Source organism: Colius striatus, chromosome 24 (genome assembly GCF_028858725.1).
Source record: "Colius striatus isolate bColStr4 chromosome 24, bColStr4.1.hap1, whole genome shotgun sequence".
NCBI classification, from domain to species: domain Eukaryota; kingdom Metazoa; phylum Chordata; class Aves; order Coliiformes; family Coliidae; genus Colius; species Colius striatus.
In genome coordinates this window covers 6,049,890-6,076,761 of record NC_084782.1, presented here as the reverse complement: position 1 = coordinate 6,076,761, position 26,872 = coordinate 6,049,890, and the positions used below count along the sequence as shown (strand labels likewise).

The following is a 26,872-nucleotide window of genomic DNA, read 5'->3' as shown; positions in this document are numbered from 1 at the left end:
GCAGTGCGGCCCCGCCGGGAGCCGGGGCGGTGCCGGTCCCGGTGGCTCCCGCGGCCGCCTCCCCATCGCGGCCCCGGCGCCGCCTCCCGCCCCGGCCCGGCCCGTCCCGTCCCGCAGGTGCGGAGCCGCAGCGCGGGGAGGGGCCGTCCCGCAGCCCCGACGGGCAGCGAGGCGGGAAAGGACGAGGTTCGGGGTTCGGGGTTCGGGGCAGGACCGGCCCGGGCCGACGAGCGCCAAAACGGAGCAGTTTAAGGAACAAACGCGCGATGCCCCGAGAAAAACCCGAAGGCGCTGCAGGCGGCACCGATCGGGCCCCGTCCCGCTCCCGGAGGGCGCCGGAGCCCGAGGAACAGCCCGGCCTCGGGCACTCCCCTGCCCTCAGCTCTCCCAGGCGCTTTCGGAGAAAAATCCCAACCTTGTCCACCCCAAGGATGGAATCAGTGGGTCTGTCTGCCCAGGAGCACAATCACACGGATGAAACTAGAAAGGAATCTGCCTTCGACCTGTGCCCAGAGGGCACATTCTGTATTTCCCACTCCTGAGTGGAGAAGCAGCACATAACCACAGTCCCTGCTGAGCAGATGTTTCCCCCCATCCTCTGTCTCAGCAGCATCTGCAGCCAGAACAGACACCACCAGTCTCCATTATAAATCAGCCCAAAACAGGGGTGGAAGCTGCCCATTGCAGGATCCCACCTCTGCAGGGGAAGGTGGCACCAGAAACATTCCCAGTGGAATTCTCAGGAAGACCAGAGCACATCACTCATGGCTCCCCCCCTCCCATGGATGGCTGACTTCAACAGAGTGAAGCTGTCATTGTGAGTGAATCTATAAATTATTGCTTTTTGGTGCTTTAAGCCTGTGAATCCTCAGCCTGAGCTGCCAGAGACTGTGCCGTGTGGTAACAACTTCCTCAATCCTGTTCAAGGCTTCGACAAGGAGCAGTTCCTGAGCTGCTGCTGGGCTGGGTAACAGGATGGGTTTATCTGCATGTTTCTTCATCAGGAGGGATTTCCACAAGCTGCTGGGTCTGTAACATGCCAGTCCAGCCAAACTCTTCTGCTCCTGCCTGTTCCTGCTGTGTCATGTGGGCAGCAAAGTCCAGGGTGGGGGTGTGGGCTGACATCCTTGACCTGGAGTTTTGCTCGAGCTTGGAACTGATAAGAGTGCCATGAGCACAGATCTGAGGTTTCCTGTGAGGATACAGCTTCTCCTTGGGAACAGCTCTAGGGGAGCTGCAGCTCCTGGCAAGATGAGTTTCAAATGCCTGGTTCATGTCAGCTGGAGCAAGGGGAGCCAGGATTGCAGCCCCCACACCTTTACACAGGATGTCAGGCCCCCTGCAGCCTCCCTGGCAGCTCCCAGCACCAGCCCTTCACATCAGCATCTCCTGCAGCACCATGGCACTGAGCTTCCTCCAGAGCAAACCTCAGCCTCACCTTCCTCACAAACACACACACACAGATGACATTCACTTCCAGTAGCCCAGAGGACAAACCTTCTGCTGCCTGTTCTGAGCACAGGAGCATCTGCAGCTGCAGCCCCCCCAGTCAGCTTCTGCAGAACCCCAGCAGCACTAAAGCAAACGAGCTCGTTAATGAATCACTGGTGGACAGAGGCAGGGCTTAGAGAGCAAGCACTGGCTTGTTATTGCTGGGTCTGCCAGATGGAAAGATGAAATTAAAGATCTAGAGGGCAAAAGATTTTGTCTCACACTTGAAGTATTTTCAAAGCTGGAGAATTGACTCCTGAGAGGAGCTGGCAAGCAGCTGCCTCCCTGTCAGCCTTTGAGGATCAGAACCTCCCCAGCCCACAGCTGGGGCTACACAAGCAAACAGAAGGGACAGAAACCAGGAGCTGGCTCCAAGAAGAATTATAACATTTAGAGGAACTATCAGTGTTCACAGGGACATTTCTTTCTAGTGCTTAAATCAGTTTTTCCTTTGCAGCCATGAAGGAAAGAGAAGTGTCACATTATCAACCCAAACTCACCTTGGTGCCAGTCACTCGAGTGCAACAGCCACATGCTCAGTTTTGTAAGCTGATGCTTGAGCCCAAGTGCAGATTGTGAGGTACAAACAAAACAACAGACTGTTGGAGTAAACAGATGCCTCTCCCCTACAGAAACATTGATGTTCTCCACACACTGGTCTTGCTTCAGTTTGGTGTTCACCATGGCCTGCTTTCTACACTGAACACCAAAGAACAAAACCACAGAGGTTTTCTCACTGGAGCTCAAGAATTAAGAGTTTCAAGATCCAATTATTTAGCAAATTTATTTATTAGAATAGCTGCAAAGACCCATATGAGTCACTTCCAGCTAAATCCTTTTGCCTCAGTCACACTAAAACCCTGGGCAGATACCACAGCTCCTTAAAACCACAGCTTGGATCTCAGCAAGGATTACTCACCATTCATCCTTTCAAGGGAATACATTTAGTTTGACTGGTTTCTTTACAATTAACTGCCTCATCCTGCATCAACAAGAAAGAACATGAGGCTCTCTTCTGGGAACAGGAGTGGTATTCCAGCTGCATACTTTCCCTGGCTTGTATCTCCAGAGAGGAGAAGGGCTCCCTTACCTCAGCACCAAAGGAGTTTCTGCTCCTGTGCCAGTGGCATTGCTGTGTTCCAGCCTGTGCCCATTACCCCTTGTCCTGGCACTGGCCACCACAGTGTTGCCCCATCCTCCTGACACCTGCCCTTTCGGTATTTGTCAGCATTGATGAGGTCTCCCCTCAGCTGAAGTTTTTCTGCTGAAACCCCCACCCTCTTCAGCACTATCTCAGCTGTTCACCCAATTGCATGAGCACACAATGCCATCAGAAGACTCCAACACCAAGCTCAGGCCAGCAGGGAATGCAGCCAAAAACACACCTGTGAATGGCACTGCATTGCTTTTATTGTGTCTTTACACAGTGAAAGATGTTGGAATGCAAGTTGTTACACACTTCACACAAGATACACTGACAACGTTACCTGCTTGATTTGCCTTAGAAAACAGTTTCTGAAGGTTGTTCCACTCACTCACAAGAAGTTACTTACAAGAAGTTACTTACAGCAACTTCTACAGAGGGGTAGAAATGAAACAATTACCAACATATGAACACCACAGAAAATCCATAAAGGACTTGAGAAACACACAAGTCTGATGGACAACACAAGGGTTTTGTTGCAGGTTTTTTTAAGTAACATGGAACAGTGAGATAGAGAAGTCACACTTTGAGTGATTCCATACCTGAAGAGACAAATAAATACCATTCCCGTGGAGGCAAGATGAAGAGAACCCATTTTCCTGCCTTTTTAACGTACCAATCCTGCCTCTGGAACAAGGACCTGCCTGCAGGATCCCACTTTGCAGCTTGGAGCTGGTGGCAGGAAGGGATCAGGAGCTGGCACAGCACACAGCTAACACACCATGCAGATTCATGGCCACCACTTTTTCTCTCTGCTGTCAGTCAAGTGAAAACACTTTTGGATATTCAGTAAGCACATCATGTGGAACTGAAACACACTCAAATGGATTTGCAAAAGGCCAGTTTCTGAATGATTTACACACATGAACATCAGCAGCCTGGTTTGTTCACAAATAATTTTATTCCTTTAAATAGAAAAAAGAAGAATCTGTCTAGACTAAAAAAGGCTGGTTATAAAACAGCATAGAAGCAGAGGAGCATGTGTCATCACACCGAGGCATATCTTCCTCCTACTGAAACACTGAACACAAGAGCACAAAATGAAAATCTGTACTTCAGAAGGTGCATCCCTGGTGCTGTCAGACAGACAAGATGCCACACAGGAATAAGTACTAGTGAGCAACAGCAAACAAAGGCTGAGGCTGCATAAAAACTGGCTAAGCCAGGCAACTGATTGTCTTGAAAGAATAGACTGGAGAAGTTTAGGAGCACAAGTTCACAGTTGACCCTAGAGGTTTCCCCTCCTAACCTAACTTACTCGTAACATAACAGTCACTGAAGTGATTTCTAGATGGAGGCCACTTCCAGGGCTGCAGAGGAACAAACGTCACTGTACTTGCAGAGAGGATCATTGACATTGAACAGCTGAATCCATACTTCACTCTACCCACCGTCAGACCCTCATCAGGTGTCAGTGCCAACCACTGCACCTCTCAGGGCACCACCACAGACAGCAGCAGCCACAGACTCACAGTGTCTCCTCAGCGCTCTGGGGCTCTTCCTCCCGTGTTCTTCTCTCTGTGGTCAGCACAACTACTTGGCTCTGTTTCCATACGTGTATTTGTGCCTCGTGTCAAACTAGAAACACCCACTTGGCATTGCTGAGAGAAGCAAAGACTGAGCTTGACCTCAGAGGATTACTGGCTGGGAAAGGATTTTAGCATAAAGAGTAAGTTTCACTTGTGTTTAACACTCAACTGGAAGCTGTTGTACCAGTACAGATCAGCTCTTCATGGCTATACCAGGAACCTGCTTGAATCCAGTCACGACAGCACTTGGTACATCACACTGTACAGTACAAAGAAAAGAGCAACACCTAAAAAAACCCCAAACCCTAGAAACAAAACACAACCAGACTTCCTATTTTTCACTACTTCAAGTCAGGTGGATTTGCTACACTTGGGGGACTAGTCCCTAAAATTAAAGTGCTTTTCAGAGCATTGGCATCCAAAAATCTTGAACATGAGAGACAACTACAAGTAAAACCTGTTGTCGCTACACGTGACACACAGCAGCAGCAGAGACACAGCACAGGGGCTCGTTACGTGTCTGGCTGTTGGGACTGCCTGGAGCATCACCCAGTTAACAGTGCAGAGTTCCCCCCACCTCCAGCGCACACTCAAACGCTTTGGGCTCGTTCAGGATTGTTGCAGGTGGCTCTGGGCGCCTTGTCTGCAGGATCTTCTGCTTGGGGTTCTTTATTTCATCCTCCTCTTCCGTCTCGCTCTCACAGACATGGACAACCACACTAGGAGTGGACTCTGTTCCTGCATGGAGCTCGTACTTCTCCCCTGAGGAGCAGCAAACAGAAATCAGCTAAGAACGTCCCTTCATCCTGAAACCTCCTCAATATCTGCACCAACACAACCAAATACTCATTTATTCCCACCTCACCTCTAATTTGCTCAACTTCCACACTTGACCAGACCAGGAGCTACCAGATCAGTAGCTCATTCCCTCAGTAACTATTTCTGTAAGTGACAATAGCAGCAGGTAAATATTCCCACCTGGTCCCAACTTGGAGACAGCACAGAGCAAGTCATAGTTTATCAGGGGAGTTGCATCTTCGCTCTGTTTCCATCCAACTGGTGGAGATGCAGGTGGGGATATCAGGAACTGTTTGACAGGTTGTGGAGGAAGGAGGTAGGACTTGTCACCTATTTCACTGGATACCTGGACCTGAAGACAAAACCCAGGAGACACAGAGTCAAGGTGACAAATGTTAGTTCTCTTTCTGGTTAGACTACATCCCCATCAACGTGTGCCCATTCTCTGCAGCAGCAATGCTTAACTCAGCCTGGCCTGACAAACAAAACTCCCCCAGCTGTGGTTGGTTCTCTCGGTGTGACACCTCAGAGGGTGCTGCAGCAGCTGCTGCCAGTGCAGCCAGATGTGACCCGGGGAAGCTGCTGATCCAATGACAAGAATATGCCTGTAAAGCACCTATTGTACAGAGATCCTTGGACCTGCTTATTTCTCTTCCAGCACATTTCTGTTTGTGTCTAGGGGAAGGTGTTTTGTGCCACCACAGAGACTGTTCCAAACCAAAGACAGAGATCACCAAACTGCCAAAGCTGCCCCCTGAGGCAGGAAACTCTGCACCAGTGAAAGTCAAACACCTCCATGCAGGGGAACGAGGCTGAAAGTCACCTCAGATATTCATCAGAAGTGAAACTCACGGGCCAGTGTGGAATCAAGAGAGAGCAGGGCCACGTGCACCCCAGTACCTGTGCAAAGTACAGCTTCAGCTTCTTGCCGTTGAAGTCGGTCTCGTGCAGCTCGATCCGCGCCCTCGCCGCTGCCTCGGGGCTGCTGAAGTTTATCCTCACTCTTCTGAAGCTTTTAAACAGCTGGAACGTAACTTGATTGTCATAGACAGCGAACAGTGCTTCAAATCTTTCCTACAGATGGAGTACAAAGATTGTCCAAACACAAAATGCACATTTTCAGTCAAAGAAAACGCTTTCTCTCGTTTTCCTCTCCCAGGTCCCATTCACTTCCCCAGCCGCTCAACCTGCCCGTTCCAGACTTCCCTCAGCTCCCCACCTGCTCCTGCCCGCTGCAGCGCTGCTGTCACCGCGGAACGCCAAGAGCACAGCGACGGGAACAAGGCTGTAAAACCCTCCGGGCACAAACTGCCACCTGCTGACACATGCTGCGAGGTGCAGATGGCAACAAAAATCCCGGACTGGCACCGACCCTCCAAAGCCACTCTGCAAATCAGGCGAGTTTCTAACAGAGACAAACTAAGTACTGAGAGCCTCAGGAAAATGCCGAAACGGAGCAAGGCAGAGAAGACTCCGGTCACTCTGGGGCCAAATTCAAGGTGTGCTCTCAGCTCAAGACAGACACACGTGCCACAGACTGACACCACTCTTGGCAGAATCCTTGCCTTGAAGCAAAACATTTACATTTGCTTTTGGATTTTACTTCAACCTGCTCTTGGATTATGAGAAAAACAAATGAGAAGAGCTTTTTCATGGGAGCAGCACTGTGCAGCTGTGAACAACTTCCAATGCCAGACAAGAGCAGGATTTCCTGCCCTTCAGTAACTGCACCCACTCTGACCTGAGCTTACCAGGTAAATACTTCAGGCTGGGTTTTTTCCCACCAATTATAACATGCAGTAATACACTGAGAATTCAGACAAAACCGTTCAGTAGCTGTACCTACACTGACAGCTCCATACCCCAATGTGCCTCGCTCTGCCTTACCTTTTCTTCCTGCACCTCAAACACAGCTTCATGAACACTACAAGCAAAGAGTGAGGTAGGCAAGTCACTTAAATCCATCATCTCTTCCAAATCATCTTCATTCTCTCCAAAAATCATCTGTTCTTCCTCTTCTTGGTCACTGCTGTAGAGATCTGACTGGCTGTCGCTCCAGGACTTCATCGTATCTCTCAGCATCGTTCACAACTCTTCACGTTCCAGTTCCCAGCGGGGCTCTGCCATTCCAAAAAGCAAAACCAGGAGAGAATGTGAAGACACCACATCTCCTTGCCTTGCCTGTTCTTTCAGGCAAATCATTTCACAAATGAAAAAAGAACAGGAATCATCAGGAAACTGTTTCACCCACAAACCAGAGGCACTGTATCCTACTCCTGTCTATGGGAGAAGGTCTCTGCTGCTCAGTCTGAAGTTGATAATGTCACTCAGTCAAGTAAAAGAAATTTCTCCTCCCTTTACTTTGACACAAATCAGGAGCCACAACCCTGTCCAAAAGCTTTTCTCCATGACACTTTTCAGTTAATAGCAATGTCTTATTTAATAACTTAAAAGCTTTTCCCAAGTGATCAGGGTCATCTTCTGATGTTTGACAAAGCATCTTTATGTCCTCAATGGGAACACACATCCACAGCAAAGTTAACTCATCTGCCCAAAGCCTCTCCAAGACAGGGGCAGACACGGGAACAGACCCCTAACATCTCCTGAAGTGAGGACATTTCCTTCTCCTAAGCACTGCAGAATGCTTTTCCCACAGGTAAGAGAGTATCTGTAGCCTTGAGCAAACACATCAGGGAAGAAAAAGAAATGCAAACAAGAGACTAAATAAAGGACTTTGAGTCAACTAAATTTTACACAATAAAATACATTTATTGGAGCACACCTTCTGTTACCTGCTGCAAAAATCAGGAGGAGGTTCTCACACTGTGTTCTAATGTAAATGACAGAACACTTCGTATGCACTCTGTCTGGATTTGGAGGGGATTTTATTTGGGACCTAACACTAATAAAGAAGGTAAGTGAATACACTATGTTGCATTGGCAAAGATGTCATTTGGATATCTGCTTATCTTACTCTTTCGAAGCAGTCAGCTGAAACCAGCAGCCCCTCAAATGCACCTCACAAACCCACACTCCCCTGTGGGAAAAAGGTTAACATCAGTTTTCCAGTTACCAAGACCAAACACTCTGAACACTTTGTACTTAAGGAGAAATAACATGTGAAAATGGGTTAAAAAAAGGTTTAATACCTATTTCAAGTATTTACAACCTGCTTACACACACACAAGGTGTGACACCAACCTAAAGGAGTTAAACCAACGTAACCTCCCTGTGGACACACTCATTTTCCCCAGCACAGCAAGGGTCAGAATTTTGCCAGGAAAGGCTCCTCAGCAGCAGAGGGAGGAAGGTGCCAATGCAGGAAAACATGGAGCTGCCAGAAACCTCATTTTTTTCTGCTTGCTGATTCATGCAAAAGGGAAAGAGAAAAGGAAAAGAAAGTACACTGAGACAGTAAAAACAAAAGGCACCATCTGGTTTGGCAGCACAGGCTCCAAGAGAGCTCTGGGGTGATGAGTCCCCTGCAGCAGGACACAGATACCTCCCATCACGCCGAGCTCTGTGCAGACAGAAGGGAGAGCAACGTGCTGGGCCTTGGTCCTGCCCCCCCAGCACCCTGTCACAGGGGGTAAAGATGACAACAAACACCTCACCCACACATGGCTGCTCCAAAAACCTGGTTTTCTGACAAATCAAAGAACGAAGGGATTTGCAAACAAGGCAGGAGAGCAAAGCTGGCACAGAGAGAAGAGTTTGGAAACGCCGGCGTGTAACCTCAAAGGCTTAGCAGTGAATCAGGCAGGAAGGGAACACACAGATCAACAACAAAACTGGTCAAGTTGGGCACACTATGAAGAGCTTTAAAAGTTCTGGCTGACTGAGCCTCACATACTGCAAAAGGAAGTCGAAGCAGCATTCTGGGGGGTGGCAAAAGCATCGAGAGAATCAGATTAAGGGAGCACTGTGGCTCCTCTCTTCAGTACTCCTGTCTTCATTCTGATCCTGCTGTGGAATCAGACATCATCCTTACAATGAGAGCGCAATTAACCCATAGAGTATCAACTGAAGCCATCACTCCTCCTCTAAAGTGGGTCCCACCTATTCTGTCACGTAAGGAGCTGGAACGTGCAGGTCACCAACGCTGCAGTGACCAGGGATGTCCCTGTTTGGTGTGTCAGCACTTGGGAAACCAATGAGCAGAGAGGTGGTCAAAACAAAGGCAGATTGGGGTTTCATCGACACAAGATGCCTGAACTCAGCATTCTTGCCTAATATTCTGTACAATGAGCCTCCTTGAATAGAAACCATCTTTTACACACCACGAGACCAGTATGTGAATATCTGCTTAAGAGTAAAATAAACCTGATCTTGATAAAGAGAGCAAATACAAACCTCTTGTTAAAACATCAACTTAAAGACATGAAGAACACAATGTGGGGGATCTTGCTTTTGCCAAATTTGGTTGAAGTAATCCAGAGAATTACAGTGAAGCTGGAAGATCCATCACGAGGGGGGTCTAAAACTCTGAGACCGTTAGTCTGTGTTATGGAAAAGACATCCCCGGTTTTCCCCTCTGCTTGGGGTAACAGAACAGGTCAGCTTTGTAAATGAAAAGGTGACCACACAGAAGACAGAGCAGTAAAAGGCCAGAATGACAGCCAGGTAACAATAGAATTAAGGACCTTTGCCAAATGAACTTAGGAATTGGAGAGGGATCAATGACAAACAACTGAAATGTTTGCAAACCAATGCCAGGAGCTCAGATGTCACAGAACACCACACACACTGTAAGAGAGGATGGGAAGGAAACAGAAAGGAAAATAAGCACACAGGAAAGCCACAAGATCTAGCTTCTTGTACAGTTTAGTGTCTACAACATTAAACAACTCAAGTAACCTACGAAGCAGACTGAGCTCAAGTGATAGCTGCAAGGTGCCTGTGATTTCCACCAGGCACGAGCCGGTCAACAGACGTAAGTGTAACTGCCCAGTGGCAGCTCAACATCAAAGGGATTAAACTACAGTCCCTACATCTTTGGTCTTCTGTGTCCTGATTCACCTCACCACATGAAACAAGCCATCAAGCAACCACCACTGTCTATTCCCACCTTCCAAAGCCACAGCGATGCAAAGCCACCAAGGCAGGACTGCTCAGCAAGGGCTGAGGTGACAGCCCAGCTGATGCTGCACTGGAGACCTGTCTCCTGCTCACCACAAAAGACCTTCTCTGTAAACCTCCTACAGCACCAACACCCCTGAGGGGAGGAGAACGCTGCTTTGTGCTCCACAGCAGCTGGTGGTCCCCGACACGCGTGGGTTTCTGCAGAGGCGTGTTACTGCACAGAGCAGATGCTCCTCCGGTTTGTAAAGTCCTGATGAAAACACAGAAACCCGTCTCAGAAGCCTGTATCCAGCAAACAGCCTCTCTGGCCTCAAGTTTCACTTCATCACGCTGTAACATTTAATTACAGCAACAAAGCGTTTCACTGGGACGTCTCCGGCTCTGTCAGAGGCAGCGGGTCCCAAACGCTGTGTGTGAGTGATCTGGGAGAGCTGAGGCAGTTCAAACGTCCCCAGTGCCATGACATCACCTGGCTTTTCCTCAGCTAGTAACAAAAATCACATTACCAGCAATCATCTTGTTCCTTTGGAGAACAAGAGCAGCAACTTGTACACTATCAAACTGCAGCAGACAACGCAGCGCTTCCCTGGAGCTCCTGCAAACACCCTGCAGGGACAGTGAATTAACAGCAGCCATCTGAGCCAAAGGTGAGGAAGCATTTCAGCAACAACACTGACATCATTTCCACGTTCTGCATCATTTACAGCTTCTTGCTGTTTCTTGCTCATGTCAAAACAAGCTCTGAAAAGCATCTGTAGAGAGCACTGACCTACAAAAGCTGCATCAGTTATGCTTTTTTGGAATAAGAATGCATCACAGTCCAATCTTTCACATCACAAATCCACACCATTCATTCCAGCTTTATCACAGACTGCTCGTTTTTCCCGACTTCAGCCAAATCAGCACTGAAAGCCCCTGGCTACTGAGCGATGCAGGAACGTGTAACAGCTGCTCTGGAGTGAGGGCCAGACAGGTGAGACTGATGCCTGAGTGTTAATTAGGGAGCACTGCTGGACACAGCCCCGAGAGAGTGATGATTTAACTGGGCAGAACTGTTTTATCGTGCAGTTATCAGAATGCACCAAAAACAGCAGAAATGCTCCACACTCAACAGGTCCAGCAGTGTGACCACCAGTGCAACTGGTAACCGCTGCCCTGCTTCAGCCTCCCGGTGCACAACAGGAACCACTCGCCTCGGCAAGGTGAGAAGCACCAGTGGACAAGGTAGTTTGATGTAAGTGAAAACGCACCAGCGATGGTTATTTACTCATCAGCTCATTCTTACTGCAATAAACTATTACCATGAGCAAACGGCATTGTGTAGACACCCTACAACTCCCAGCACAGCGCTCCATCACTCGCCACCTCTCAGGCTTTAGATGAAACGTCCTTGCACAGCCGGACCAAAACGCTCCCAACAACTGAAGCTACTTGAAAGACCTTGTACGAAGTCCTTTGTTCATCTGAACACCGATACCTGCCTGTCATTTGAACACCAGGCGACAGGTACCTCGGAAACACAAGCAAACTCTTCACACGACGCCTGACGCCCGCCGGGACCGCAGCGAGCCGTGGACACGCGGCTTCTGCAGCTCAGAGCTTCGGCTCGGCGCGCAAGGGCCGGCACGGCCAGCACGGGGGTTTAACCTCGGCGCCAACGGGCCCCGCTCCGCAGGCGCCGCCGAGACTCACGTTACCGCTGAACACACGGGGCTGGAACCGGCAGCAGCCGAAGCCGCGGCGCCGGCCCGTGCGGGGCGGGCGCGGCTCGGGGGGAACCGGGCGCGGGGTCCGGCGGGGGCACAGCCCCGCGTGCGGCCGCGCTTCACGACAACCCCAAACCCTGCACGCCCGCCCTGGCGAGCAGGAATCAACGCGGGGCCGCGGGGCGGGAGCGCTCGGCCGGGCCTCACGGGGGCCGCTCCGGGCCGGGCCGGGCCGCCTCACCTCAGCTCGGCTCCGGGCGGGCCGGGACTCGCGGCGGAGGGGCGGCCGGGGCGCGGCGGCTGTCCGGCGGCGCTGCGGGTCGGGCGCTCGGCGGCTGCCCGGCGGGGTCCCGGCGGCGGCGGGAGCGCGCACTCCCCGCCGGCCGTGCGGAGCGGGCGGCTGCGCGGCGGGAGCGGCGGGAGCGCGCCTGCGCGCGCGGCCCCGCGCCTCCGCATCGCCTCGGGGAGCTGCGGGGAGGGGGTCGGTGACCCGGATGGGGGCGAGGGGGGAGCGGGCCGGGGACCGACCCTGCGCATGCGCCAGCTCTGCCCCGCAGCGGCTCTGCCCTGCACCGAGCGGCTCTGCCCCACACCGGCTGTGCCCCGCACCGGCTCTGCCCCGCACCGAGCGGCTCTGCCCCGCATTGGCTCTGCCCCGCACCGAGCGGCTCTGCCCCGCACCGAGCGGCTCTGCCCCGCACCGGCTCTGCCCCGCATCGGCTCTGCCCTGCACCGAGCGGCTCTGCCCCACACCGGCTGTGCCCCGCACCGGCTGTGCCCCGCACTGGCTCTGCCCCGCACCGAGCGGCTCTGCCCCGCATTGGCTCTGCCCCGCACCGAGCGGCTCTGCCCCGCACCGGCTCTGCCCTGCATCGGCTCTGCCCTGCACCAAGCGGCTCTGCCCCACACCGGCTGTGCCCCACACCGGCTGTGCCCCGCACCGGCTGTGCCCCGCACTGGCTCTGCCCCGCACCGAGCGGCTCTGCCCCGCATCGGCTCTGCCCCGCACCGAGCGGCTCTGCCCCACACCGGCTCTGCCCAGCGTGGTCCGTGTCCACGGGCTCCTCAGCCAAGGGCACGCAGCCGCTGGGGCAGCGAGCGATGTTTTACACGTATCGATCCTTGGCGAGGCTTCAAGGGCTCTCGGTGGGAAGGACTAAGCGCAGGGAGATGAGAATTGATCCCAACGCTGCACATTGCTCCAGGATCTGCCTCTGGAGCTGCTGGCAGAGCGCAGCGTGGAGCAAGACAGAGGCCTCTCCTTGTTGTTAATTAGCAGCCGTGGCACAGCCTGAGACCTGGCAGCAGCACCTCGGGGTGTCCCGGCAGGACGGGTGGGTGACCTGGAAGGCTGTAGCAAGAGCAGAGGAGCTGGGGCTGTGGTGCTGGGCTGGGGCTGCGGGGCTGGGCTGGGGCTGGACAGGAGCACTGACCATTTGTGCCCCTCGACTCGCGGAGTACACCCTGGTGTAAATCCAGCACTACTGAACTTGAGTGACACCGACAGGCAGCTGAACAGCACTGTCCTCCCTCGGAAAGACAGAAGACAGGCAGGATGTCTGACATAAATACTGACGTTTCTGTGGTACAGAAGACAAGCAGAAAGCAACACTAAGCTGTTTGTCTTCACCAGGCTTGTAATTTGTCCACAGTGCAGCCCTTTCCCTCATAAGAAAACAGAGCAGAGCAGAATTCCCTTTCGGAAAAGCCAGATCATCCTTACACCATCCAGATAAGGGATTCTGCAATTTAGATTCAGTGCAAGTTTAGGTGGTAATTGATTAGTCTCAGTTACCTTTCCTTGCTGCATCTCATGCTTTATTCAGTATCTCAACACCACACTGTTCCTCCCTGGACAGCAATATGTTCTGCCTTAGTACCACACACTCCCCATGTGTGTCTGTTTCAGGGGCATTTTAAATACCCTTAAGTGATGTGAGTGTTAATTAGGCTGGCAAGCATTCCATTCAGCTACACTGGCAGTGCTCTAACACATGACTGTATCTCTTGCTGGCATTGTCAGGAAATGCCCTTAAGCTGCCCACTCCTGCCATCAAAGACGTGATACCCCGTGAAGGATGGCACCTCCTACAGCGTGGGAGAGGTCCTCACCACCTCACAGCAGCACTCTGTTGTCTCAGTGTTGAGCTGGCAGACGTGAAAAACTCATGAGTCAGGCCACCAGTAACACCCTGCTGTTGGGTTTGTGGTATGGCTCATCTCGTGTGGCCCCAGCTCCTTTGGGCTATATTTGGATCATATTTTCAAGCTGTTCTCCAGAACAATCAACACTGAGATATTCTCTTTTTCAAGCCCTGTAAAACTAAGATTTTCCAGTCAACAGCATGATTCCTAAAGCTGGCACCAAATACCTGGAGGCTGAGGCAGAAGAGCGAGCATTAGCAATGCTGCAGCCCCAAACATGAGCTGTAAATGGAATGGAGATGACTACAAGTATCCTGTTAAAAAGCAGTTGTTTGAAGGCACATAGTACTTAGGGCAGCCATCTAAATTCTGACTTAACCTCTCTCCATACCTTTATGGCCGATTAGAGCTGTACCAGGAGTATGGATCAGCACAGAATTCTACAGGTTCTACCAGAGTCTTTTATTAAGTTTAATTTCCAAAGGTCTCACCTAAAAGACAAAGAGAATTAAATAGACATGCAACATTGCTTATGAAAAATTAAGCAGTTTTCCTCAGAGACCAACACTGTAAAGCTTGATTTTTTTACACATTTTAAGGTGAACAAGAGAACATTGTAGGCAGATCATTTTGTACATTCAGCCAACACAGGTGCTGTATTCCACATCATCGAGTTACTGGGACAGACACTGAGAATGTGTTAAGTGCTGTGGTGCACCCGAAAGCCACAGAGTGTGGAGGCAACAGATGTCAGTTCACATTCCATACAGAAGCCAGGAGACAGAGTCAAGGAGCTACTCTACCAGTTTAGTAAGAGGCAGCAGTTGGTTGAGTTTTGTGCTGTTTTAGCTTTTGATGCTGAGAAATGCTTCATGTTTGGAAACCTAAACCTAACAAAGCAGCTACTGCCTCATTGATGAAAAGGGAAGAGATAAGAAAAGCCAGCATTCTCCTGCCCTTCCCATTCAGCCTCCCCTGCACTACTTTGTTTTGTGTTGTTAATGAACAAAAGCAGCACATACATTCACAAACAATTGATTACTGGGGATACAAAGCCAAAGGCAGTAAATCAGTGTCAGTCTACTCCAGCAAGATGAATGTGCTGGCAGTGTTAGCCCATTAACACTGTTATCTTACTTAAACACAGAAAGTACTGAGGGTAAAAGAAACCCTCTGTTATTTCTGAGGTTTCATAAGCTGCAGGTACTGATGCTGCTGATAAGATCTGAGTTGTGTGCCAAGTTGGTGAAGAAACTTCAGGTATAGGTACAAGTAGAGCCAGGAGGCAGCTCCCCTTTGCAGGGGGTCAGGGGAGGTTATAATTTTTCTAAACTGCACAAAAATACCAAAACAATCTCAGGTATTTCCAGATTAAATTAGGATCTTGGCTGGCAAGGCAAACATATGCAAAAGAACAGATCTGCTGTCAGCTACTGAAGCAGGAATCTGGAATAACTATGTACAAGTGAGTGGCGTTCTTGGGAATTTTTGGCTGCAGGAACAAAAACTGGCCATGAATCAATTAAAAAAAACATAATGAAAAGGCAGAAAGCCACTGTTGCAGGCCCAAGATGCTGTCAACCCCCCTGGGTATCAGAGCAACCACTTAAAAACCAGTGGAACACAAGCACTATTCACATAAACTCTTCTGAGGTCCCGGAGACACTCCCTGTGTGTATGGGCTGAGACACACCAACTAGGCTTAAATTTCTGCTTCCCAGCAAACAGCTTTATATCATCATCTTATCTGAAAGCTGTTGTTTGCTGGGATGGTGATATCAAAGTGCCAGGATAACTTGCCTATGCCAGTAATTGTTGTACTTTGTTCCTTTCACTTGACAAGTTCTCTCCCCTTGTGTCTATTCTCTCTTCCTATCAGCTTCCAGCCATCTCTTGAAGCTGGAAAGATAAATATCATGAGTACACAATACTCCATTATTCTTGCAGCCCTGGCCTGTGCACACTGCTGTTCTCTTCTTAGGTCACTCACAGTACTAAAATAGAGAGGGGAGGGACACACTCCAGCTTACAACACCTAGGCTGACCTTTCTAACTCAGGAATGTCAATACCATGAAGCATTTAAGATCACTAAACAAAGCTGGAACCAGAAAGAAAGTGAGTGACAGAGAACTAGGACCTCATCAAGGACAACAAAAATCTCCCACCACACACTGTTCTCATTTTTTTCTTGTTCTTGTACTTCACAGTGTTCCCTCTGCACCATTTAATCCACTTGAAAAGAGAACAGTGGCAAATAATCTTTGTTCTGAGATGCTGTGTAACCCAGTGGTGCTACAAATCCAGCTCACTTGTCAGTGCAGATGTTCAACAGGAGTCAGAGAACAGTTGTGCAGGAAGTGCCTGAGACTGACACAGGGGAGGAGGAAGGCTGCTTGCTTACTCTAACCAGACAGGCTGGTCTAGAGACACGGGAAGTTTCAGTGTTCATGCCAGAAACAGGTACAGGTTATTGCCATGGTGAAGTGGCTTGGTGCTCACACCAGACATGAGTTACAGCTACTCCATCATGGTTTCTATAAAGGAAAGGTTAAAGCTGCCCTCCTCTCTCTGTGGGCAACTCCTGAGCATTTCTAGTGACATAAACCCACTGTCAGCAGGACTAAAAATTGCAGTGTCACCTCTCTTGCCCCAGCTCTGTGTTTTCACAGCAGCTGCTGTCTGCTGGGTTCCACAGGGCCGTGAGACAGCACTTGCTGTTCCACGCTTCCAGACAGCTTCAGTGGAGAACTGAGACCTCCTCCTCACAGAGACAAATGCTTTCAGCTTCACAGCCAGAGGGAGCTGGTTATTTCACTAATCAGCCTTGAAAGTTAAGTTTGAGACAAGCTTTAAATTTTATCAAGGTTGGCTTTACAGCTGCTTATATTTTAATGGGTAAATAAATAAAGGTCATACTTCTGACGATCCAGAGCAGTTCCTTAAAGGTCACTCACTCCCTTTTGCTGTGCTCCAGCACTCGGTAGGGTGGAGCAGAAACTCCTTTGGAGCCGTGTTGCTCCTGCACGATGGGCAGCGTTGCTGGAGTGTAGATTTCTGGCATGTCATTGTTCTCTAGGGCACCGTAGGAGAAAGAGGCTTTGAGGTCAGGCTGAACTGCAATGCCTTTGTCATGCATGTTCTGCATGCCTGAAAAGAGCAGAGAGAGATTAAATGCTTAGGAGCAAAAGAGCATTGCTTCCTGCACTCTCTTAAACCAGTGAATTATAAAGCCTCAGTGTTCATCAGTTCCCCATCAGAGTGTTAAATTAAAGACATCAGGTTGTTCTCTTTAGCACTAAAGCAACTCATGGAGAAATAAGCTTCCAGTGAATGAGGATGGCAGTCAGTGATTTATCAAGCACTGCACACCTTTCATACAGCTCAACAGAGCTTAGTTGCACTTCCCAAAATAAATGTCTGCTCCTCCTGGGCTCTGCCTCTTGTATCTCACCCCAGTAATCAACTCTTCCTACCAGATGAAGACTAAGCCCAGACCCAAGCACATGCTGAAAACTAGTTCACCTTCCCAGAGCAGCCAACTGGACAAGACAGTTCTGACAAAACATGACATGTCCCTGGTACTGGAGGACGCAGCATACGTGGCATCCAGGTGGCACATCACCTCTTCCCTGCTCCACACACAACCAGCACATATCCCTCACAAGGCACAAACAAGAGAAGGGAAAACCAGAAAACAACACAGCTGCCTGATATATCTGAACACTTAACAGAGCCTAAAGCTTGGGCTTTCACTGGGAAACTCAAAAGAGAAAGAGCACGAAATGCAGCACTTTCCTGTTACCTGGCATAGCATCCATGGATATGTAAGGTTCAAATGGTACCGACTTCTTCCTGTTTCTTGTGATCAGGAAGACACCTAGAAATGCTATGAGGCACCTGAGAGAGAAGACAAGATCTCCTGAGATAACTGTGACAAGGGAGAGGACACACTACTGTGTGTTGCTTCTTCCAGGTGCACAAGTGGCACCATCAAGAATCCAGGGCTGGAAAGTCAGAATTCCCAAGAACTGTCTCAGCTGAACAACCCTGTTCCACAGTACTGAAATTCATCTAGCAACCACAAGAATCTCATCCTTTCTTTATCAAAACAAAGGGAAAGTTTTCATGGTAATTAACTAGTTAAGCTTGACTAACTGAAGGGGAAAGGAAGCATATCAAAAGGTGGTTTCCTCTGATGGAACCCCAGCATTTAGCAGCCTGACCTTTGAGAGGTTTCCCATGGCTAAACACACTAACAAGTGTCAACCTTGATTGTTTACAGTGTGCTGACAGAGAAAGATGCAGTTCAAAACCTTAACCTCTCAATTGTTTTCTTCTGTACTCATCTGAAAGACATTTCAGAACCTCCTCTGATTATGGAGATAATCACCTCAAGGCACTGTACCAGGACTAAACACAGCAAATGCTTTACTGATTGTATCTTCATGGTGTGAGTGTCCAAGCCCCAAGAAACAGACTGCAGTAGTCCAGTCACAGTTCAGTGAAGGCTCCGTGTGAAATCTGAAACAGATTCCCTAGAGGTGGCTTCTTTTGGTTATTCTGCAACTAGATTCATGAGCAGGTAGCTTGGAAAACAGCCCATGTGCTTCAACATCCAATCTCCAGGGCAGTCAGTAAGGGATTCAGTGTTTACTGCTGTACAATTACACATGACCTGGTGTTACACAATTCCTCTGCAGACAAGACAGAGCCCCACGTCTGCTCTAACAGAGAAAGTGCCTCCGGTTTGTCCTCGTCTCCAGGACAGAATGTACCTCCAATGTCTATTTATGGATAAATCCACAGGTGTGTATTTAAGGCTATAGTCATTTGGAGAAATACTTTCAGTTTTCTATTATGGAAACTTTGAACACTTACCCAAGTGCAAACATACAGATGTGGAGCACATCTTCACCCATGAAGTCCAAGTAAAAAGTTGCTCCTTGAAAAGGAAATAATTCATGTCATCTTTCTTCCGAGCTTACCTGAGCAATTAGTGTCACATCTCCAACGTGAGTCTCTCCAGAAACCATGTCAGGTAAGATTCCTGGTTTTTATAGTCAGCATCTTTGGGGTTTTTTTATGTTCTTTTTTATGTTTAAAGCCTGAGCCAGAACCCCACCATACAGCAGTGCTCACCACATGAACAAGGGACACTGTTTCTGAAGTCTGCTCAGATCTAACTACAAAAGGATACAAACTCTCAATGCCAAAATTGTTTGATCCCAAACAAGTACATACAGCTCAAATCTTTCAGATGACAAGTGGCTTGGTGCCCTGGATATCAACAAGACACAAAATGACAGAACTCAACAGAAAAAACTAACACATTCCAATGGAGTAATTCACATTTTTGGAAAGAAAAAGAAAGAAACACAGCAGCTGCAGAAGAGAGACGACAAGGAAACACAAGTCATCACCTTGGTGACTATTCACCCTCCTCGTCCATAACTGAGAATCAGTTCCCAGAATGTTTTGCTCTTTCTTTAGAAAGAACTAAGACCCTGATTTGTGCAGTTACCTGCTGTGATTGCTGTGGTGGTGGACAGGATATAGCCAATGCTGGCAATCTGAGAGGAGTCATACAGCTGTGAGGCTTGAGCTAAAAATCTGCAACACAGTGACAGAAAACGAGTTGATTTGGGGAGGATACTCAAACTGTACAGCAGTCACTCTGGAGTAGTGAAAGTCTCCTTTTTGCAAACACCTTTCAAAACTGGTGCACAAGTTTAAGAAACTTCATTCTCCTTCTCAATAAACCTGAAGCAGCATCCCTCTGAATGAACATAAATATGACAGAAGAGTAAGATGTATGGCTCGAGGGACTAAAGGCTTCAGTGAAATGACTGAGGGCCCAGAATGCCACTGACCTTAGGCCCAGAATGTCACTCACATTTCTAATAGCTTTTTATCCCTGCTGCTACCAGCTCTTTATGTTATTACAAGTAGAGAAGGAGAAACCAATTAGACACATTATCAACAACAGTGATTGTGCACTTTGCTTTCAGCCAGGGCACAAATACCATGTGCAATTTGCCACCCTTTGGTTCCCAACATTGTTTTGCAAACACTTAATGATGTACAAATCTGAGATTAAAACTACTGGGCAGTGGCACTATGTGGGAAAAGCAAAGAACATCCCTATCCCAGGCTCCTGTGACAGGCATTTGAGGATAGGTCACAGAAGAGAATGAATAATTGCTCTCCTAAAATTTAACCAGCATTCTTGGGACGAGTGACAAACAGTCCACTAATTACTGACTGAAACCAGCACAACTACAGACAACAACAGAGCAAGTCTCTTACGTTGCTTGGAAGATGGCCGTAGCAATCATGCACACCAACATGATGTAAAAGATGGGGTAGTCAAGTTGTAGGTTTCCTTGGATGGAGACAACAATCATGCCTGCCACAGCCTTCACTGTCACAACAGTCATGGAACCTGTGAACAGCAGCGAGACCCGACTGAAGCCCTGACACGCCCAGTGGGACAGGAGCCAGGCAGGACAGGCAGCTGCAAACAGACTCAGGGTCTACAAGAACCTGAGCCCTCCTTTTGACAGGCCAAACAAAGGATGTAAACTGCCACTTTATCACCAACTCTGCCATTTTTTAACCCAACACCTTCAGGCAGTGGCCTTCAACAAATCACCTTCCAGTGTCACAGTCCCCTGTCTGCAGGACTGGGAGCATTTACTGGGATTTTAAAGTGTTTAAACAGCATTGTTGCAAGCCCATGATGGAAGAATACAAATGTTCACTTCTGAAGTAGGTTGGTACATTTTGTGACATTATTAGGTCAGTACAACTCCCCATATGTCAGATTCTTCAGCTTACTGTTACAAGCCACAGTTAGAAGATCTCACAAGTCCATGCTGACTTACCCAGCAAAGCCACCAGCAGAAGAATAATTACAATGTAGTTTGCATTCTTCTCCTTGTAAAAATATAGTAGCAGGCAGAATATAATGATCTCCACAAGCTACAAAAGGCAGAAAAGAGAGTATTAAAAACTGTGGGGTATGTGGTGCTGGTAGCAAACAGGATTCTGAGCCAGTCAAACATTAGAATTACACAAATCAAAGGAAAATGAGGATCCCCCACAATTCTAGATGAAGTTTAGCATGATCTCAGGTTCTAATGAAATGAGATGTACAAGAGCTTCTTGTGAAAGAGGAGACATGGGACTCTTGACATTATACCCATGTACAGCAGCAGAGCAAATAATCCTGACTGAACAGTCACACCTGAGATCTCGGCCTATTTTCTGTAATGAGTTTCTTTAAGAAACTCCTGGAGATCACTCCTTATTTATTGGCCAAACTGATCTCCATTCAACAATGATGAAATTCAGTATAATTTTTCAATGAGAGATTTATAGCTCCAGAGGAAGCCAGCCCAGGAAAAGCCCATATGCAAGCACAGTATTGGGACACCTACAGTGCAGTCGCTCCCAGTGCCACGGGTACGATGGCCTCTGGCTGAAGCTGACAGGTCAGGGAGAGAGCAAGTTGATTTACAGCATCTTCTTTAAAGATATGTAAGTCCCAACAGAATAATTCAGAGAAAGAATGGGAGAGCTCCAACTCTTGCATGTATGTGTCCACAGGCAACGTGGAACTGACACCAGGAGCAGCACGCTCAGGTTCATTAGCACATGCAGAGAATGCTGCTTGAAATGAAATTCACCATCAGGCATAAAGCAGAAAACTGTCCCATGTGTTATGGGCCATCTTACCATATACAACAGAAATGGCCAGCTCACTAAATGCCTAGTGATATTTTCTGCTGTCATCTTCTCATGACTATTAGGTCCAAATGTTATCAGTAGATAAGTTCCAACAATTGCCAAACCACAGCCTACAAAGGACAAAACATAGCGTCCTGCAGCAACCAGGGACACAAAAAGAGAGAGGACAAAGTTAGTGGGTTAGTCTGGATGCAAGAGAGTATCACACATGCTGTGACCCCTGAGGACATCATGCACATTCCTCTGGGTGCCTTATTCCTCTGCCTTTCATGCCCCACTTTCAAAATATTAGAGCCAAAAAACCCTGAGCAATGTGCAATGTGTGTGCTGTGAGCTGAGAAAAAAGGCTCCTAGAAAGGGAGCATCTGCTGAACAAGCAGGAGCTACAAGGTCTGTATCTGGGGCTTACTCTGCCTGGCACTGCCCACAACCCAATTGCTGGGAAGCATAACAAAGAACATCCCAGTTCTGCAAACACTTGCACACATAAGAAACTCAGCTGATTCAGCTGTGCCTACACTAGTGCAGAGACAAGGCCTTGGGCTGCAGCTTCAGCCCAGAGAACCAAGATTCTCCAAATCCTGCAAACAAACACCATTTCCACATATTTCTGAGATCAGAGTGACTCAGATGCTTTGGCACAAGTCAGGAAAAAAAGATAAAACCAAACCATCCACTTTTGACCACCTGTGATGACACATTCCTCTGAAGGGGAACTAGAGCTAACAGACACTTCAGCCCTCCTCCAAGTTTGATTCTTGAGAGGCCTTGCTACAGGCTGAATAGCTTGTAAACAGAGAGGAAAGATGAAAAGGAACCGTGGAACTTACTCAAAAAATCCTTGGGCTTCCATTTTTCTTTAATAAATATAATTCCTATGATTGCACTAGCTATAAAAAGAGAGAGAAACAGTGAGTCATGTATTAGCCCAATGAGCATCAGTCTGACACTGGAATGTACTCAGGCTTGTATGGCCATTGTCTCTTACCCTCTTACCTATAACAGACACTGCACTGAGTGGCACAATGAGTGAAAGAGGAGCAAAGGCATAAGAAGAGAACACTCCCAGTTCTCCCAGCACCAGCAGGAACAGCCCACACCACCACGTCTTGGTTCTGAAGTAGGCTCGTGGGTCTTTGGAACCTGCCAGGCGGATGTGGCTGTACTTCTAGGAAAGAAAAGAAAGGCAAAGAAGCTCTGGCATGCTTGGTGCTTTTAAATGCAGGGTGAGTATTTGAGTCATGATACTCACCTGGAGATTAAGCGCAATGCTGCTAACAAGATGCCCAAAAATAGCTAGTAATGCACCTATCAAGTTCTCCTGTAAAAACAAAGTAAATACACAGATATTACACTCAGCCACTGGACTCCAAAGGGAGTTGGAGCTTCTTGCATCTGGGAGAGAGCAGACATTCAAAACACTTCCTAGACCATCTGTCAATAAAATCTCTTTATCTTTCTCCCTTTCTAGTTGATCTAGGGCAATTCAGGTAAGTTCCCTGTGGCTATATTCCAAATCTGTGATACTCAGGTGAAAGACAACCTTTCCTTAAGAGCTTTCAACAAGAGCCTTAAATTAGTGAGCATATATTTGCATTCTTTGCACTTTCTCAGAGGATAAGATAAAAGCAAATCACAACAACCCATTCACTCATGCTTCCCTTTGAAAAACTCTTTTAGTGAGGATGTTTGTTGCCCTGGAACTCAGGGGGAGTATGGATCAGGAAACTGCATTCTGCAGGTCAGATCTTCAGAAGAACTCTTCCCTCTCCACTTATAACATCTGCTGGTTCAGTAGGTAATTAAGCCCATTTGATGAAGCAGCCCAATTATCACAGATTTTATGCTGCTTTTTACATGAACCAGTAATTCCAAAGTAATAAGCAACTGGTAGCAGCTCCTAGCAAGCTCCCAACCCCTTCTACATTAGCATTCCCAGCTCAGCAACTATTCTCATGGTCTAAAGACAGAACCTGAAATTCAACAAAAGGATGTAAAGCAGGCTGAGTCACAAAGGAAACATCAGGAGTGAACAGAAGAGCTTGAGGCTGAGCCAGGCCACTTAGCATTTGTGTTCTTCCAACAACCCTCCAAAGCTCATTACATGTCATAATACTTTTCATTTCAGTGCTGGTCTCCAAGATAGAGACTTGTACTTACTTTGATTGATTTGGGATACCCAAGCTCACATTTGTATTCCTCCCTTAACAGCAAATACACTGTTCTTGATTTTCTCATGCATGATAAGACAAGGACTCGAAGATTTCAAGTTCTTATCAGTGCAACAAAAATCTCTATCAGGATGTACAAAACTAAATTCACCCAAGCAGCAGCTTCATGCCAAAACACCTGAGAGATCTTCCCACAACAAGTGGTAAAGGTGGCAGAAAAGCATCACTCTCTGACCACAGATGTAGCCAGAGAAGCTCAGCACAGTTTACGGGTTCAGCAACCGGACTTGAGTACAGAGACAGCACCTGAGCTGAAAAGCCCTTCAGTGCAGCACAGGCTGGGGAGTGGCTTCTGGACTGGGAAAGTCTGCAAGCCAATGTCAGTCTGGTCACCTTTCACAGTGCACCTACCACTGGGGCCTCAGCAAAGCACTTCTTCCAGTGAAAAAAAAGCCCTTGCTACCATTCCTGGTTATCTCCAGAATCAGGGACTCAGAGGAACTTGATCTGGGAACAGTTTTGATTCCCAGCTGGAGAATAAGGAGGGACCACAGCAACATGTCCCATCTCAGCTGCAGGTTCTCTGCATGGATGTGGTCTGACCCACCTGAAATTCAAGCACTTGAACATACAGCAGAGCAGAACATCTGATCTCAACGGCTGACCTACGGGTTGGTCTGACCCAGCACAATTTATTGCACCTAAACACATTCAAACATCCACAGCCATTAACTGCCAGTCCCTTCTGCACTTGGTCTAGCTCTTCAAGACATAGAATTTCTCTTTCTTTCTCTCCCAGTTTACAGGCATGGCTAAGTACAAAGACAATGCACTTTCTGAATAAGCCAAATAACCATCACAGAGTGGCATTCTCAGCTCACTTGCCCAGTCAGGGCCTCCTAGGGACAGACTGGGACACAAATCTGACCTTGTAAGAAAAGGAGTCGGTGTGTGGCTGCACAGAAACTGCTGTTGTGGCCAACGGGAGCTGCTGAAGTTGCAGATTTGGACTGTTGCCTCCTTCCATTTTGGTTGATTGGAGTGTCTGCCTTTCAGCCCCTCTGATGCTGGAACTTCTATTTAAAGAAGAGACTTGGACCCTGCTGGAACTGCCTTATCTGTAGCTCGGTACCACTTCTTCCCATCCATCCTCTTTTCTTGGACAAGTAACAATCAGTTCAGGGAAGGACTGAATAAAATTGCTGTAGCCTGTCTGCTGCTTTTCTTCCCCCCCCAGGCTACACTGAGATAGGGCAGACACTGTAGGCAGAAGTGTAGATGAGCCAATATTTCCATCCAGGCAGCAAAGTTCTGTTCCTCCAAGGAGATACTAAAGAAAAAAATCCAAACCAAAACAATAATTAGGTCAAATTAACTCAGTGGTTCCAAAACCTGCAAGGAAATGCTGCTGAAGGACAGGCACAGAAAACTGCCTGGAATCAAACCAGCAGCTGCACACCTCAGCAGTGAGTAGTTTTTAAATGCCTTCTTAGGAGCCCCAGACACAGAAACTCACACAGACCTTGCTTTACAAGAACTGCAAATTGGCTTGGCCCCAGGGGTGGCATATTCAGCCCACATTCAGCATCTGGCTTTGCTATTTGGAAAGCTCCCATCAAAAAGCCTCTGAAGTCCTCCAAGCCCTGCTCTTCACTTCTCTACTGCCTGTATACTCTGCCGTTTGCTCAGGAGGCAGTGTTAGTCACACCATCCCCACGTGCTGCGGATGACAGTACAGCTCTGAGGTCACTCCAGTCTAATCGCTGGGAGCAGAGTTTGGAAGCTGCATTCCTTACAGCCAGACTCACGTCTGGAAAGCACCAGCCTGTCAGAGGTCTCTGCACGCTGTCACAGCTCCTTTCCCCAGAGGCCTCCGGGAGCATCAGCATCATCCTCTCCGTTGCACAGAGCGGGATGCCGGTGGACAGACACCGCAGGGCTGTGACCCTCACGGCTGACGCGGACTGCGCACCCCTCAGCCCCGGCGCCCCTGGTCAGCCCCGCAGGTAGCAGGGCCCATCCCACGCCGCGGCTGCCAACCGCAAACTCTCTGCCGGCCGCGGCCTTTAAGCGGCGGGCTGTGCCGGTGCCGCCCGCGCGGGGGAGAGCGCAGCCCGACCGCCTCGCCGAGACGGGCCGTGAACCCCGCACTGAGGGGCCGGGGAGCCGGCGCGGGCGGAGCTCTGCGCCCCGGGCCCCTTCCCCGCCACGCCCAGCCCTGACCCGCGGCCGGAGCCTGGCGACGGCCGCAGCGCCGAGGGCCCGGGGCGGCCGCGCACTCACCCGCGCCCGGAGGCCGCTCTCACGCCCCGCGGCTCCCGGCCGAGCGGCGGCGCCACCGCGCGCCCGCGATTCGCCGCCAGCGCTGTCAGTCGCGGGCCGGGCCCCGGCTGCGGGCCGCGATGGGCTCCGGGCGGGGGGGGCGGGCCCGGCCCAGCCAATGGGCTGAGCCCGTGGGAGCGCGGGGCGCGCAGGGGGCGCGGGAAGACGCCGCGTTCCGCCGCTCGTTCCGGGAAGGGCGGAGCGGCCGCCCGTGCTGCCCGGGCCCCGCACGGCGGGACGAGGCCGCTCCCGGGCTGCCGGCGGCGCCGCTCCCGCACCGGGCGGGCCCGCGAAGCCGCCGTAGAGCGCATGCGCCGCCCCGCTCCGCCCAGCTACCTGAAGCAGCTGCGCATGCCCAACAGCTGGCACGGCGGCTTTGAGAGATCGCCTGTGATTGGGCGTTTGGCGGAGGGCCCAAAGTAACGGACGCAGTGATTGGACGACAGCCGTTGTCTCGGCAACCCTCAGCGTTGCCTCGGCCGCCGAGGGCCGGAGCGTCCCGGCACGCACGGACAGGTACCGGGAGCTACCGGCAGCCACGGGCCGCGCCCGGCCGCACCGATGCAGCTCCCGCGGGCCGCGGGTGGCGGCGAAAGCCCCGGCGCGCAGCGCGCGGCCTCACCCGGACACGGGCCGCCATTCCCGGCGTGCACCGCGCCGCCGCCGGGGCGGGG

General features: G+C 49.6%; 2 protein-coding genes across 9 annotated transcripts; both read right to left on the bottom strand.

The window, feature by feature from the left end:
• Positions 1-3,577: 3,577 nt before the first annotated feature.
• Positions 3,578-14,431, bottom strand: RCAN3 (RCAN family member 3). 2 transcript variants are annotated; one of them, XM_062014766.1, is made up of 5 exons: positions 14,347-14,431; positions 6,910-7,142; positions 5,923-6,096; positions 5,203-5,374; positions 3,578-4,986 (listed from the first exon to the last, which is right to left on the bottom strand). In XM_062014766.1, exons 2-5 carry the CDS (start codon positions 7,102-7,104, stop codon positions 4,778-4,780), a joined length of 750 nt encoding a protein of 249 aa, XP_061870750.1. In that variant the 5' UTR covers positions 7,105-7,142; positions 14,347-14,431; the 3' UTR covers positions 3,578-4,777. The 2 variants fall into 2 exon arrangements, with proteins under 2 accessions (XP_061870750.1, XP_061870751.1); XM_062014767.1 differs by lacking the exon at positions 14,347-14,431 and adding an exon at positions 12,052-12,129.
• Positions 14,370-26,776, bottom strand: NIPAL3 (NIPA like domain containing 3). 7 transcript variants are annotated; one of them, XM_062014762.1, is made up of 13 exons: positions 26,160-26,487; positions 24,805-25,206; positions 22,958-23,026; positions 22,702-22,873; positions 22,536-22,595; positions 21,694-21,839; positions 20,841-20,937; positions 20,263-20,398; positions 19,478-19,566; positions 18,835-18,898; positions 17,759-17,853; positions 16,873-17,103; positions 14,370-14,446 (listed from the first exon to the last, which is right to left on the bottom strand). In XM_062014762.1, exons 2-12 carry the CDS (start codon positions 24,901-24,903, stop codon positions 16,907-16,909), a joined length of 1,224 nt encoding a protein of 407 aa, XP_061870746.1. In that variant the 5' UTR covers positions 24,904-25,206; positions 26,160-26,487; the 3' UTR covers positions 14,370-14,446; positions 16,873-16,906. The 7 variants fall into 7 exon arrangements, with proteins under 7 accessions (XP_061870746.1, XP_061870747.1, XP_061870745.1 ...); XM_062014763.1 differs by lacking the exon at positions 14,370-14,446 and adding an exon at positions 14,453-16,779; XM_062014761.1 differs by lacking the exons at positions 14,370-14,446; positions 26,160-26,487 and adding an exon at positions 26,535-26,776 and having other exon boundaries at positions 16,788-17,103.
• Between the last annotated feature and the right edge of the window lie 96 nt (positions 26,777-26,872).

Coding starts and splice junctions, on each gene's coding strand:
- RCAN3 (XM_062014766.1), bottom strand. CDS start 7,104: ATGCTGAGAGATACGATGAAGTCCTGGAGCGACAGCCAGTCAGATCTC. Junction 5,375..5,922: donor TGAAGCTGTACTTTGCACAG/GTACTGGGGTGC, acceptor TTTTGTCTTCAG/GTCCAGGTATCCAGTGAAAT. Junction 4,987..5,202: donor TGTCTCCAAGTTGGGACCAG/GTGGGAATATTT, acceptor GCTGCTCCTCAG/GGGAGAAGTACGAGCTCCAT.
- NIPAL3 (XM_062014761.1), bottom strand. CDS start 24,903: ATGGAAGGAGGCAACAGTCCAAATCTGCAACTTCAGCAGCTCCCGTTG. Junction 20,399..20,840: donor TCTGCTGGTGGCTTTGCTGG/GTAAGTCAGCAT, acceptor TGCTGTTCACAG/GTTCCATGACTGTTGTGACA. Junction 18,899..19,477: donor CACCACAGCAATCACAGCAG/GTAACTGCACAA, acceptor TTCCTTTTCAAG/GAGCAACTTTTTACTTGGAC.